Source organism: Notothenia coriiceps, unplaced genomic scaffold (genome assembly GCF_000735185.1).
Source record: "Notothenia coriiceps isolate Sejong01 unplaced genomic scaffold, NC01 NC01_scaffold00037246, whole genome shotgun sequence".
NCBI lineage: Eukaryota > Metazoa > Chordata > Actinopteri > Perciformes > Nototheniidae > Notothenia > Notothenia coriiceps.
The window spans coordinates 7144007-7157289 of NW_011369947.1; the positions used below are offsets into that span (position 1 = coordinate 7144007).

The window sequence follows — 13283 nt, forward strand, 5'->3', positions numbered from 1 at the left end:
TAACGGCGTTACGTAATCAGAATACAAAAATCAAGTAGCCTAACTGTATTCAGCTCGCGTTACATTTGAAAAACAACTAATCTGATTACAGTTACTTTCGTAAACCTGAAGTGAATAGATTTTGGAATACTTATTGGAATTATTGGTGGAAAAGTTTCCTCACAAAAATGTAATATTCATTACCGGCAGAACTGTGTGCACAGCGAAGCAGCATATCTTTGAGGCCCCGCCCCCGCACGCAGATGAGAGAGAGATCTCTTTTTAAAATTATATTGAAAGTTAGAAACGGAGATGGTTCGATAAAACGTGCAAGATAACGTTTATGTATCATTTCTTTATTGTCGAAATGATGACATTTCATAACGGGATAAAATCAAAGTGAATGGCCTGCTGCTGCTGAAGGCATGGGGCAACTGTCCTTTGCCTAATTTATAAATTAAACCTTAGCATCTCACTAGCAGTGGGAACTGCAATCAGTTACAGCTGCACTAAGTCTGTAGCCAAGTCTAATAACACCAGTGTACACGTTGCTGTGTCAATACAGATATTTATTTGTTAATTATTTGTCTTTACTAGTCATTATACACCTGGTTTATCGTAGCAAGCAGTGGAAACTCCCCTCNCGACTGTCGCGCCGGTTGCCCACGGCGGGAAATAATAATATAACAGATTTTGCTAGTACATTTAACGCGACTTCCGTGTCTCCAGGGTTCGCGGAGCATACTGTCAAGTGCTCGCGCAGGTATCACAGACGGTCACAGGAGGGCAGGTGTCTGGGGCGGTGGGGGCATTTTTGTAGGGGTTGATGTGGTGAGCCAACATCAATGTGGTTGTACCTAATTTTGCACCACAAAAAAAAAAAATGGTGTTACAACCCCTTTAATTACGTTTAGCCGTGCCCTAATAATAATAATTAAGGGTGAGGCTAGCCCTGTGACAGGGTGGCAAAGGGGGGTCGCTCCGAGAGGGGCAACTGTCTAAATGCACCCACCCGGACCCACGTCACCGCCTCCTGCTAACCGTAAGCTCTGCTTAGGGCTACCCGGCCATGGCTTCACCCACGGCCAGCCTATTCAGTGCTCGTGTAAGGCGGCCTTTCTGCGCGACTATCACTCAAATGCGGGACATAGTCTCAATGTGTGGGACGCGGGACAAATAATAAAAATGCTGTGTGTGCAGTCCCGCACAGTGCGGGATACCTGGTCACCCTACACACACAGTTCTGCCCCTCACACACACACGCTTCAAATCAAGTTGCATAAATGCTTGAGCTACGTTTTTATTATAATTACTGTGAAATCTGCCTATTATGTTTTCGTCATTATTACAACAAACACACACTTGCAACTGATAACACTGGCAATGATTTTAGATGTATTAGACTATTAAAAAAAGAAATCATGCTTCAAATAAGTGGGGGTACGGCGTACCCCCGCGTCCAACGCCCACTACACCACTGACTGCAACTACAAAAAGCTAAGGTTTGTTTTCTCATCAGGAATTGCAGACCGGCTCAAACAAAATATTTTTAAATCATCATCCTCACGATCATTTAATGTATCATATGCTCGCCGAATTTACATGAAAGCACTAATAAATGTAGTTTCATCCACTTGAGTTTACAACTACAAAAATAATCGATTTGTTTTTATATCACATCCGACGGGAGGAAATTCAGCAGCTCTCACTACCGATTTTTTATCCTAATTTAATCATCATCTTCACCACGATCATTTATGTTTATGTTCGCCGAATTGACTTGAAAGCACTGACAAATATGAATATACTGTAGTCAACTTCATTAAAACGTTATTAACGTGCCTAAACTCAGTAATTCACCATTTCTACGCATGACAACACACTTTGTCCGTGTTTGGCTCTCACGCCGCACAGTGAAGCGTTCCCGCATTGACGTCACTTCCGGCTTCCCCCAAAACCTCAAAATGAGTCGAAGGAATTTTCCCGCGATGTTCGAAATTATTGATATTTATCGGAACGGTATCGCTTTTTCTTATTTAAACTGACGGTTCGAGATTACTAGTAGCCCACTATTTCATTGCACAACAGTTGTTGGGTTCGTGTCACAGGCTCTTTAAATTATAGAATTGGATTTATTTATCAGGTTGTTCATAATATTTTGTTAAAAGATTTGTTCTTTAAATGTGAACATTTCCAGAATATGCTAATGAACAATTTGGAGTTCACGTTATTTATAGGTTATTATGCTGTGATTGTACTAGTCCGGCCCCTAAACTCAAATGACTTTGTTTTTATTAAACTACTTTATAGGCTGTAATTTGGCTTTTGTGTTTGTTGCGTATTAATAGGTTTTTAAAAAGGGCTTTTAACTGGGCATATGTGCTGCAATCGTGAGTCAATTGTGCCCATGTGCTGTCATTGGGCTCAAGTGTTTTTCTGTGATGATCTGCTCTTGTTTGTTTTTATTTCAATGCCATGCCAGGGAGTGGAGATAAACATTGGCCCCTATGGCTAAATCTGGCACATTTAAATGCTGGACTCAAGTGCTCATGTTAATTAATGTGCATTGTCCCCTCTTAAATATATAAATACAAATACTGGTTTCTAAAAGTCCTTTGTGTGTGCAGCTGGTGTTGTCAGGAGCCATCCAGGTAGCAGACAAGGTCTCCAGCGGACAGTCTGTGGTGGTGCACTGCAGCGACGGCTGGGACCGCACCGCTCAGCTCACCTCTCTGGCCATGCTGATGCTGGACAGTCACTACAGAACGCTCCGAGGCTTCCAGGTCAGTAACAGCACAGCAGCATAATGACAGGAGAGTGCTCATCCACACCAGAGAGCAGCACAGTTAGCTTCAATCGCACCAGTGCAGCGCTTTCACTGCACTTAACAGTAATGGAATGTCTCTTGTTGAAGCTTTAGTGAGATGAATGGACAGGAAGTGAAGCTCTGTGTTGTTTTAGGTGCTGATCGAGAAGGAGTGGATCAGCTTTGGGCACAAATTTGCTTCGGTAAGTAACTCCTCTCTTTAGAATCAATCGGTTGAGCTTTGTCTTTTTTAATATCAATAATTACCATTTAGCAAAGCTGAATGTCTCAGGGTTCTTACGGTCATTCAAAATCTGGAAAAGTCATGGAAATTCAAAAAGCTAATTCCAGGCCCTGGAAAAGTTATGGAAAACAATATGTTTCCCAAAGTTTTGGAAAAGTCATGGAAATTTAACTAAAGTTGCATCAAATATAATTTATATTTTATCCATCTAATAAATACTGTATCGTATTGTAAAGAAACGTAAAATGGCATTTAACTGACAAGGTATTTTTCTGGTGAGAGATTTTAGTTGCTTTAGCCTGTAGAAGCTAGTAAGCCTATTTGATTTGTTTTAGATAGGCACAACATGTTTCATATGCAGACCTTATTTTACTGTTCCATGTTAAAATAAACCATTTTTCAGTGGTACCGCTGAGAAAGAGCCCTTTTTTTGGTCATGGAAAATTAGCTAAAGGTCATGGAGAAGTCATGGAAAATCAATGGTGAAACAGTGTATGAAGCCTGATGTCTACATATTAATTTATGTTATTACTATATGGTCCTGAAACCCAGAAATAACTAACCATTTGACCACTTCCGGTTCCTTCGTCTCCAAGTCAGAGGTTTTTGTAACGTGTTTGTGGTTAGAAGCCTGAAATAAGGTCTGTGGTTAACACAAGTTGCAGAGTTGTTCACGTTTTGTTTTCCGATATATAATACGTCATTTGTAATTCACTAGCTTAGTGTTAGCTTTTTAATTCGGGCAATTGTATTTAGGCTTAAGAATCACAAAGTGGTGTTAATTTGTGGAAATGATCCTGCTAAAAGGTTGAATGTGTGAGTGCCACATATCTTATTTTCTGCAACATACTGAAATACCATTGCTTTTGTAGAGGGACCCCCTGGCGAAACTACATTCTGGGTCAGCCTACAAAACATTGATCATCACTGCACAATTCTATGCGCATTGTTTTATTCCACTGTACAGTATTTAGTTTTACATTCATTTCTTATTTATCTAAATTTATTTGAACTTTAGGGTCCCCTGCACCCTTCTCTTGCACTATTTTATTTCTATTTCTTCTTGCACTAGCTTTATTTCTCGGTATGTTGCACTGTAGGAGACTTAAGATTTGTATTGCCAAAACTACAGTTCACCTGTTACAGTATACATTTCACTATAAAGTATTTGAGCTTCAATCTTGAATGTTGTCCCTATATCTAAAAAAAGTGTTAGTTAAGCGTGTGTGTATGTGTGTAGAGGATAGGTCATGGCGACAAGAACCACGCGGATCAGGACCGATCCCCCATCTTCGTGCAGTTCATCGACTGCGTGTGGCAGATGACTAAACAGGTATGTATCTGAATCATCACGCTGCATATTATCGTGTGGGAATGTACCCTTAAAGGCATTTCTATCATCCGTCACATGGGTGCTATAATATTCTAATTTAAACCAAGATGAGAGGCTTTTCCATATTTATAGCTAGAGCCGGCAGTTGGGGTTTAATTAGATGAAATTGCCACAAACAGCCTCCTGAAAAGACACCGCTGCACTCTTTAAATCGTGGAAGCAGAGTAGAATGTCTTTGGTGAGCAGAACTCGTGGGAGTCTTATTTTGCTATTTTGGTATATGTAAGTGCAGCAGCTCAAAGTGCAAAAAGGCGGATTATAAATATATATATTGGAGGTTGTGGTGGTTAATAAACACAGCAGAGAGACTGCACATTTGTAGTTTTATGTGTGTCCTGCTGCCTTTGGAAACGTGCTGGGATTTAATGAGCTGAAGGAGAGGTTTTTAATTTCCAAATCAAGCAGCTGTGGACAACTCGTACTGGGAGAGTCAATAGACTGTAGTGAGTTACATTTCCCTACATGTTCTCTGTTACTGTCCTTTTTCGCTGTTTCTAACCTTTTTTTAGAATGTTTTTCACATTTTAAGGTGTGCTGGGGTGCTTTAAAAGGTGCCTCTAAATACATTTTATTATTATTGATTTTCTTTATTACATAGCTTTAATTAATATATCTATTAATTCATTTTTATTTATATTAAGGATTAGCAGATGTTCCTGCTTGAACTGATTCAAACAAATCTACTGGATCTGAGGTTTGTCTGAATCTTAGCATCTTTAATCCTGACGTCTGAGCCTCATTATCAACCAAAATATATTTGTTCTGCCTCGTCTGAACAAACCTCCCACATTTTCACGCCTTCCTCTCACCTGAACATGGTGCTCGCTGCAGAAGAACACAGGTTGCAGCTCTGCGTGTGCAGTTAATTGCACCGCAACAAAAAAAGGACCCTGAGTAGGCGCACTTTATCACTTCATGGCGGTGCTATTCACAGTATAACAAAAACAAGGAATTTATCTTAAAGACCACGCCTACATTCTGCTGAGATGAGGAGGCTGAATTTTCTCTCCTCTCAGTTTCCTACAGCCTTTGAGTTCAATGAGCGCCTCCTGCTGACCATCCTGGATCATCTCTACAGCTGCTGCTTCGGGACTTTCCTCTACAACTGTGAGAGTGCACGAGACCAGCACGTAAGACTTTAACACTCCCGCCCCTCCCTAAAGCTGACTTTAACTTGCAGAGGATTATCTCTAAATGTCTCTCTTTCTCTTCTCTCTGTCCAGGAGGTGAGGCTGAAGACGGTGTCTCTGTGGTCTCTGGTCAACAGTAAGACGGAGATGTATTTAAACCCCTTCTACACCCCCGAGTCCGGCAGGGTCCTCTACCCCGTCGCCAGCATGCGCCACCTAGAGCTGTGGGTAACGTACTACATCCGCTGGAACCCCCGCATCCGACAACAGGTAGGAGGGCCTCTGTGTGTTATATTATACTATGATCTGCACTAGGCCCCAGACCAATTTTGATTTGTATCAGTTTTAAAGGGGTTTGTTTGATACTGTATCTACGGCAGTAATTATCTCTTCTTTGTGAAACTAATTGATCAGAACAAGGGCATGCAGTAGGTGACTACTAGACAACTTTGTAATGTTGTGTCATCATTCCATAACTAAAAGGAATAGACAATTGAGCAGGCGTCACCATTTTTATAGCCACTGTATGAAAAGAATAGTTTAAATGATTGGAGAAAAAAGTTCCAATGGTATGGGACATTTCTATTTTGATTGAGACTTGAACAAATATATTTATTTTATTTAGTATAGATTTTCCCAAGGATATTTATAGACAACCAGGCTGTGCTAAAATGCTAGATTTCATGTTTTGTTGTCGACATTTAACAACCCTTTTTTCGTAACTGTCCATTGCGTTTTAATCCCTATATACCCTCACATTTGCAGGTAAAGATAAAGCCACACATATATCCTAATCAACAATCAACAACTTTATTAATCCCGCAAGGGGCAATTGGTTATGAGCAGCTTATGTCAGGATGTATTATCTCTAGCATAAGTCCAAAAGTCCAAAATCTATTTCCAAAGATGGATTCAATCTTTTACATAATTCACAACATATTTATATCACCAAAATATTCAACTATAACTCAATATTTGTTGGTGTTCAGCTTTTAAAAAAGCGCATTTTCATGAATAATGTACTATTTTGCAAGGGAGACACAAACTGACAGGTTATTTATTAAATCAAGTTGATGAATTCCTCATGTATTCTGATGGTGAACTTCATTCAAATCAGGGGTTTTGTTGGTTTTAAAACTATTTTTAGTGTGATTGTTATAAATGATGACCCATATGTGAAGCTTTAATCGCAAACCTCAACATGGCTTCAATACATTTTCTTTTTTTAAAACATCTTTCTGTGACGCCTTAGTAAAGAGTGTGTTGTGTGTGTGTATGTGTGTTGCAGCAGCAGAGCCCGGTGGAGCAGCGCTACAAGGAGCTGCTGGCGCTCAGAGACGAGTACTTGAAGAAGCTGGAGGAGCTGCAGTTGTCCGACTCCTCCCCTTCCTCCCGTCTGGCTAACACCCCCAACTCCTCCTCCTCCACCTCCTCCACACCACCACAGCAATACACACAACTACAAACTCCCCTCTGAGGGCTGGTGACACACACACACACACACACACACACACACACACACACACACACACACACACACACACACACACACACACACACACACACACACACACACACACACACACATCTACTTGTTGACTTGCACTTATGTCCTCTGATTCCTGTCAGTCTCACACACAGGGAACTAATACGTAACAAAGAATGCTTACAAGAGTTTAGATTTGATGGGTTATTCTAACATGTGAGGGTGATTTATGCAATATGTCACAGTACAGCCTTGTCACAAGATATTTTTTACACACACACACACTCACCACACAGGGAAGCCTTAAAGACATTCAGTGGCTTTCGGTCCAAGGGCTTTTACACACAGGGCACACAGTGGATGTGTATAGGCGTTCATTTATTCTCTTCTATAGATAGATCCCTTTAGCTTTCATTTGTTATGCTAGGCTAACCGTGGAGTCTCTCATGCACAGGTTCAAGTCAAATTTGTGTTTTTTTGACATTTAAACTCAAAGTTTTATCATCAATTTAACTTTTTCACAAGATCTTGAACTGCCAACTCCACTCCCCGATGAAAATTCCTGAGATGCACCTCAGATTATTTTTGTCAAGCGTAAGAATAGATTGTTTAAATAATATGAGGTCAACAGAAAAAAAGTTATGAAAAAGGGAGACAATACATTTCTTGGAAACACATTTCACAGTGCGCACAAAGCGAGGCTACACTTTTGTCCCGCTACACAAGCGTTGGTGTCCTGTGTGAACAAAGCGAAATGTTAATCAAGTTTCTCACTTCGCACACTACTTCCTGCTGCGCTGCACCGCTCCCTTTGCTTTGAGGAAGTGTTAGGAACGGCTGTATATATCAAGCGTTTCAGATTTGGATGGTTGATGTGGAATTAGTTGCTTATCGACTGACGATGAAAGCTAGCATTGTCACGTTTGGTTAGCCACTGCTAACAGCTAAGCTCACCTAAGCAGTATTGTTCAGCACTTCCTAAGCTAGAGAGCAAAATTACTTCTAGTCAACTAAAGAGTTTGGCTAGAATCAATCAGTAATATGCTTTAATAAATGTAACTTTGGAAATATTTTCATATGCTCAAGATGATCTAGGGACATGAAGTGATGCTGGCCCCTGATCCTGGATCCCCTCTTGTGCTTCTGTTCTCAGATCCTGAATGAAAGTCAGCCATGGTCCATGATAGCCTTACCATGCCAAGATGTTTGAAACCAGCACCAGTTATAGGGACAGGGGGCAGAAATTAACCAATTACTCTCACTCCCCCCTTTACTTTTCTTTTTTTTTGTAAACCTGAGTGATTCTAGATATTCTATCCACAACAAAAGTCCCATATGAAACTTAATCTCATAGCACGTGTGCCTTTTGGACAGGTGTAGATATATCCCCTCCTTGTTTCATGTGGGTCAGTTTTTACATTAGAAAGGGAAGTTTAAGTCAGAATTAAGGGTTTATTCTCCATTTGCCAGTTATCTGATTAATTTAGGTAACTGTCATTGGATGGACTTGTTTACAACTGCTTGCTTGGTCTCTCTGCTCATGTTTTTGTCCAATTGGAATCCAGCTTTGAGTAGCAAAGCAAATACTGTTTATCTGAAGATATTAGCTTGGAAATTTGTGCAAAACGGGTTATCAAAACCTAACAAAGATGGCGAAAGCTAAAACAAAATAAAAATTGGAGAAATTATCCTTGATTTTAAATGGAAAGTAACATACAAATGTAATAGTAAATGATAAAAAATTATTTCACATGGAGAATTTAATGGAAGTCAAAAAATAAAAAAATACATTATTCGATAGGAATGATAATATAGATATTGATGAAATATTTAAATAATAGGGTTTTAGGTTTAAATTAAATCAGACAAAGTTTAGACATTTATTTTTTTATCAAAGTGTTCTTTAAAAATAAGGTTAGTGCTATATCATATTTTTGCAAAAAAAAAGATAGTGAAAATATTGACTAATGACTTATTCTGACATAATAGATCACTATGGACTTACCTAGAGTATTTCCTTTTATTTATACTATTTTAGTTCCTGATTGGAATGGGCTTCCATTAAATTCCCCATTAGAACACATGAGAACCAACCTGTCCAAAGCACATTCTTTAGTATTCTTTCGTTTTGGTGCTATTTTGAAAGTCTACGTGTGTGTGTGTGTGTGTGTGTGTGTGTGTGTGTGTGTGTGTTTGAGAGAGAGAGTGTGTGTGTGTGTGTGTGTGTGTGTGTGTGTGTGTGTGTGTGTGTGTGTGTGTGTGTGTGTGTGTGTGTGTGTGTGTGTGTGTGTGTGTGTGTGTGTGTGTGGCCAGAAACAGAATCGTTTGATATGAAGATTTTGCTGCTAACTCTAAGGGCTCCCATTTTGGTTTGTTAAAAATAATGTATGTACCGTATCAATCACTCCGTCATGATGACTACACTGTTTATTACAATGTTAAGTAGAACTCAGTCTCCCAACATTGGCCCCCAATAAATACCACAGGCTTGATTTCTGGAGATCTGTCAATAGAGGATTTAAGTGTGATCATTTCTATTGCCAGCACATTGCGATCCCTTCGAGAGGGATCAAAAAGAAAACTTGTCCAAAGCGGATCTGTTCTTTCGCTGATGCCAGCTGTGGTGTCGGTTACATAAAATGAGAATAAAACCAAGTAAAAGGAGCTGCATTTATACCAAATCAGGCATGGCAGTGATTGGCGCAGTCCTATCGCAGTGTAGGATTGGCACTTTGTCGATTTGAGTGACATTCATTGGCTGAAGGCCCATCTGTAACCAATGGCGCGTTGATCACCGGTTATGCGATCGGCCACCGAAGTCTCTCATTGGGTTTTCCAAAAGGTGATTCCAGTTTTACGGAATCCCCTATGGCCTTCCACCAAAATCAACTACCAAGATTGAGATGAATGGGAGAACCGTTTTATTTTCACCGCACTGATTTGTTGTGAATTCGACTTGAATATTTGTTCAAAGTAATGCAGGGTAGACAAACCTGGAAATCTACTTGGACCACCACCACTGTCGATCATGTCCACCTGACCCCATACTTGTATCATTTCATTAAAACCTCTTTCCCAAATGAATATAATGCTAGGGGTCGAACGCTGGGGATTATGTTGCTTACCAAATCACTTCTTTTGGACTTGTTGTATCCTCCACTTTGTGGGATGTAGAAGAATGGGACTTTTCTTATGGAGCTTTTTCCCCCCATTATATTTTCTCTATGGTCACATTGAATTCCTTGAAATAAAACGCCTTCCTGTTGAGAGAGAAATTTGAGTTACGAAGGCTCACACCCCAATATATTTACCCCTTGGTTGTTAGGACGTCGGAAGCAACAAAGAATTGAGATGATGCATTGTGTGTACAGTGTGACAATTGTGAATGAGGTGCAATAAGTCATTTTTGGGAAGTGTGTCATGTCATGTCCAGATTTGTGCCTTGATTCTTGTGTGAATCGCCTCGTCTGAGAGAACCTACTTCAGCTGTCCTGGGTCATGTTTGAGATTGACTGCTCTGTAGCTCAGGGTTCTAAAGGAGGAAAGCTCTGCATCCTTTGCTATTGGGAGGATGCCATGCTGTTGTTTATGGGTCTGCGCCAGTTTGAAGCGGGAGGAAATGGGCGTTTACTGCCGGCATTCCACGAGTAAGTACAGAGTTTAGGATAAGGCCGTTTGCCAAGGTACCTAACGCTGAGTTTAAGGAAGCCTCTGATCCCCTTTAAGTCCTATGTGACTCCTTAACAGGTCGCACGGTACCAAATTTAAACTCAAAATGATGGTCAAACTTATAGCCAACAGTCATATATAAATAACAGCAGCGACTTCTATTGGTACAGAGATGCACTAGGTCCAAGAATCATGCACTGATCTTAGATGCATGTTTGAACAATTTAAGTCCCCTCTGGCTTTCTGTTCCATCTTTCAGTATTGATGTTCAGAACAGCTAAAAATTCTTGATTTTCTATAACAAGGTTGGACAACACTGGTTGAACTAGAGCTGAAGTCCATTAGTCCTTTTAGGTTCCGAACTGATGAAAGAAGAAAAAGTAGAAGAATTTAAGTGTTGGCCAAGATGAGAGCCGGTTAAAATGTTCTATATGCTTAGGAAAGATGCTTCAATGGCATCCTGCAATTCTTTGTCAGCAACACTTACAGCACCATAGCAGATCAACGTCCATAACATCTGTCGTTGCGTAACTACGTTGCCAATTGGGGAAGTCAGATTTCTCAAGCCGCATTATTTTTAAGAATCCATGCCTTCCAGATATTGGCCACTGGATCTCGTAGTTTCACGAAAGAATAGGACTTTGGCTACCAGCTAGTGTTCAAATCTCAAACATGACTTTTCTATGTCTGGGTGGGTTACAGAGTGCAACCTGATCCCTATGTTCACAGAGAGGTGAAATAACATAGGGTTTACCAAATGGATACTTTTGACAAGGGGTTGATGTCCTGTATGAAAGCCGGGATCTCATTGAGGGTAATGGGTCAAAAAACAGAAGAAGTCACAGCAACATAAAAAGTGCATTGGTCGGGTGGTTGTGTTTTTAGGGAAAAAGAGATAAAATCTATTTTTATTATTTTTTACTTTGTACAAGCACCATGATGTAATTACCTCAATCAAAACCTATTTTACTGTCTAAAGTTCTATTGTTGTAAAATACAATTATTTTATGTAGTGTAAAATCTTACAGTTTTATAAAAAAAGAAAGTAATGTCGGTTCAGAAATTGTTGGTATAAATTGTGGATTTCTGCTTCATTGGTTAAGTTGTTTTGTTTTATTTTTGAGGGCATTTCTTTGGTTTGTATTCGCTAACCCAGGATTAAAAACTGAAGCTTGTGGATACTATCCACTTGTCACAACCTGACATCCTCCTCTCAGTTCTCTGGGGGATTTTTAACCTTCGGTTCACACAATGAATCTGAGAACTCTGTCAACGTTCATTTCAAATGTACTCTTTTATTAATCTAGGGGATTGTAGTTGAAAGGGTTTTGTGTATTAATATAGCCTGCTTTTTAATAAATACACATGAAATGTGTTTCAGGATAATTTGTCATCTACAAGGGAAAGTGAAATCAGAATACATTTCAAATGTATTTCTTTGAATCATGTTATATCCTCTCCAGTTTGTTGGATGGATCCTGTTGTGTAAATATTACTGATTAAATTAATTTAAGCATTTCTGACTCTGGCTCTTTGCATATGTTATTTAATGATCAATTTCAGATATTTGATTTGTGTTGCTTTTCAAGGTGGTCCTTGTTTACTGAATCATTCCATTATACCATGACTGAAGATGCTGAAAACTGTATGCACCTCTTACTTTGGAAATGAATATAATTAAAACCCTGATCAGCATCAATATGGCAGTGCTAATTATGTGATACTTTTAGTACATTAGGTAGGTGTGTTGGGAACCCTCCCAGCATACAACATGGATATGGATCATCCACTTTCTTCTCTTTTTATTTGTTTATTTTCACAGAAAAGTCCACAGGAAAATGAATTTGATTGCTTGCTTTATTTCCAAATCCTCTCAAAGTTGTAATTTAAGTTTAAGTGTTGCACCCTGACTTGTATATTTTTCTTTTCTTGTGTTTTAAATGTGTCTACATTTCAGGAAGGAAAAGCCAGTTATATTTATTGTATCTAAATGGGAGATAATTCAGCAACATCAGAGGCCTGTACTACGAAGCAGGATTTTCACTTAACGAGCTCATTTTCTGCAGGAAATGCATTTTCTAGTTATAGTTGACTTTTCATTCAGGAAGTATGACGCGCTGCGCTGTCAGTACGCTTGTCCATGTTTGTGATTGGTCAAATGCTCCAAATACCACCACTTTCATGTGAACTCGCACCTAACTAGATAGGGCAAAGCTGGCTTGAGTTAACGAGTTGATAACCATCGTCGTAGGACAGTTTAGCGAGAGTGCGTTTGTTTTGGATTAGGTAAACCGGGTAACTCAAACATATCCAGGTTATGTTGAACCGGCTTCGTAGTACAGCACAGACCTCAGGTGGAAAACCTGAAATCTGAAGAATCGGGGCTAATGGCAGCAAGTTAATTTAGTGGTTGGGAGTAATGTATTTATGGCCCCTTTTAACATTTCCTTAAATGTAATGATGATGTAGGCCTACACTAGGTACTACCTTATTCCTCTTTATATAGGTTAGATGTAGTTTTATGTTTTCACAAGACATGTTCTTAAAGGAAGTGATCAAAGTGTGGGCTACTATAG

At 39.5% G+C, this 13283-nt stretch overlaps 1 protein-coding gene across 1 annotated transcript in view; it reads left to right on the plus strand.

The window, feature by feature from the left end:
- Window positions 1-12225, plus strand: part of mtm1 (myotubularin 1) — a 15409-nt gene extending 3184 nt beyond the window's left edge. The window contains exons 3-9 of the mRNA XM_010794669.1: window positions 2607-2762; window positions 2941-2988; window positions 4270-4362; window positions 5439-5552; window positions 5646-5822; window positions 6841-9189; window positions 9239-12225. Of these exons, the coding sequence (XP_010792971.1) occupies window positions 2607-2762; window positions 2941-2988; window positions 4270-4362; window positions 5439-5552; window positions 5646-5822; window positions 6841-7029 (777 nt within the window). The 3' untranslated portion in view covers window positions 7030-9189; window positions 9239-12225. The remainder of the gene's footprint in view (window positions 1-2606; window positions 2763-2940; window positions 2989-4269; window positions 4363-5438; window positions 5553-5645; window positions 5823-6840; window positions 9190-9238) is intronic.
- Window positions 12226-13283: the final 1058 nt, after the last annotated feature.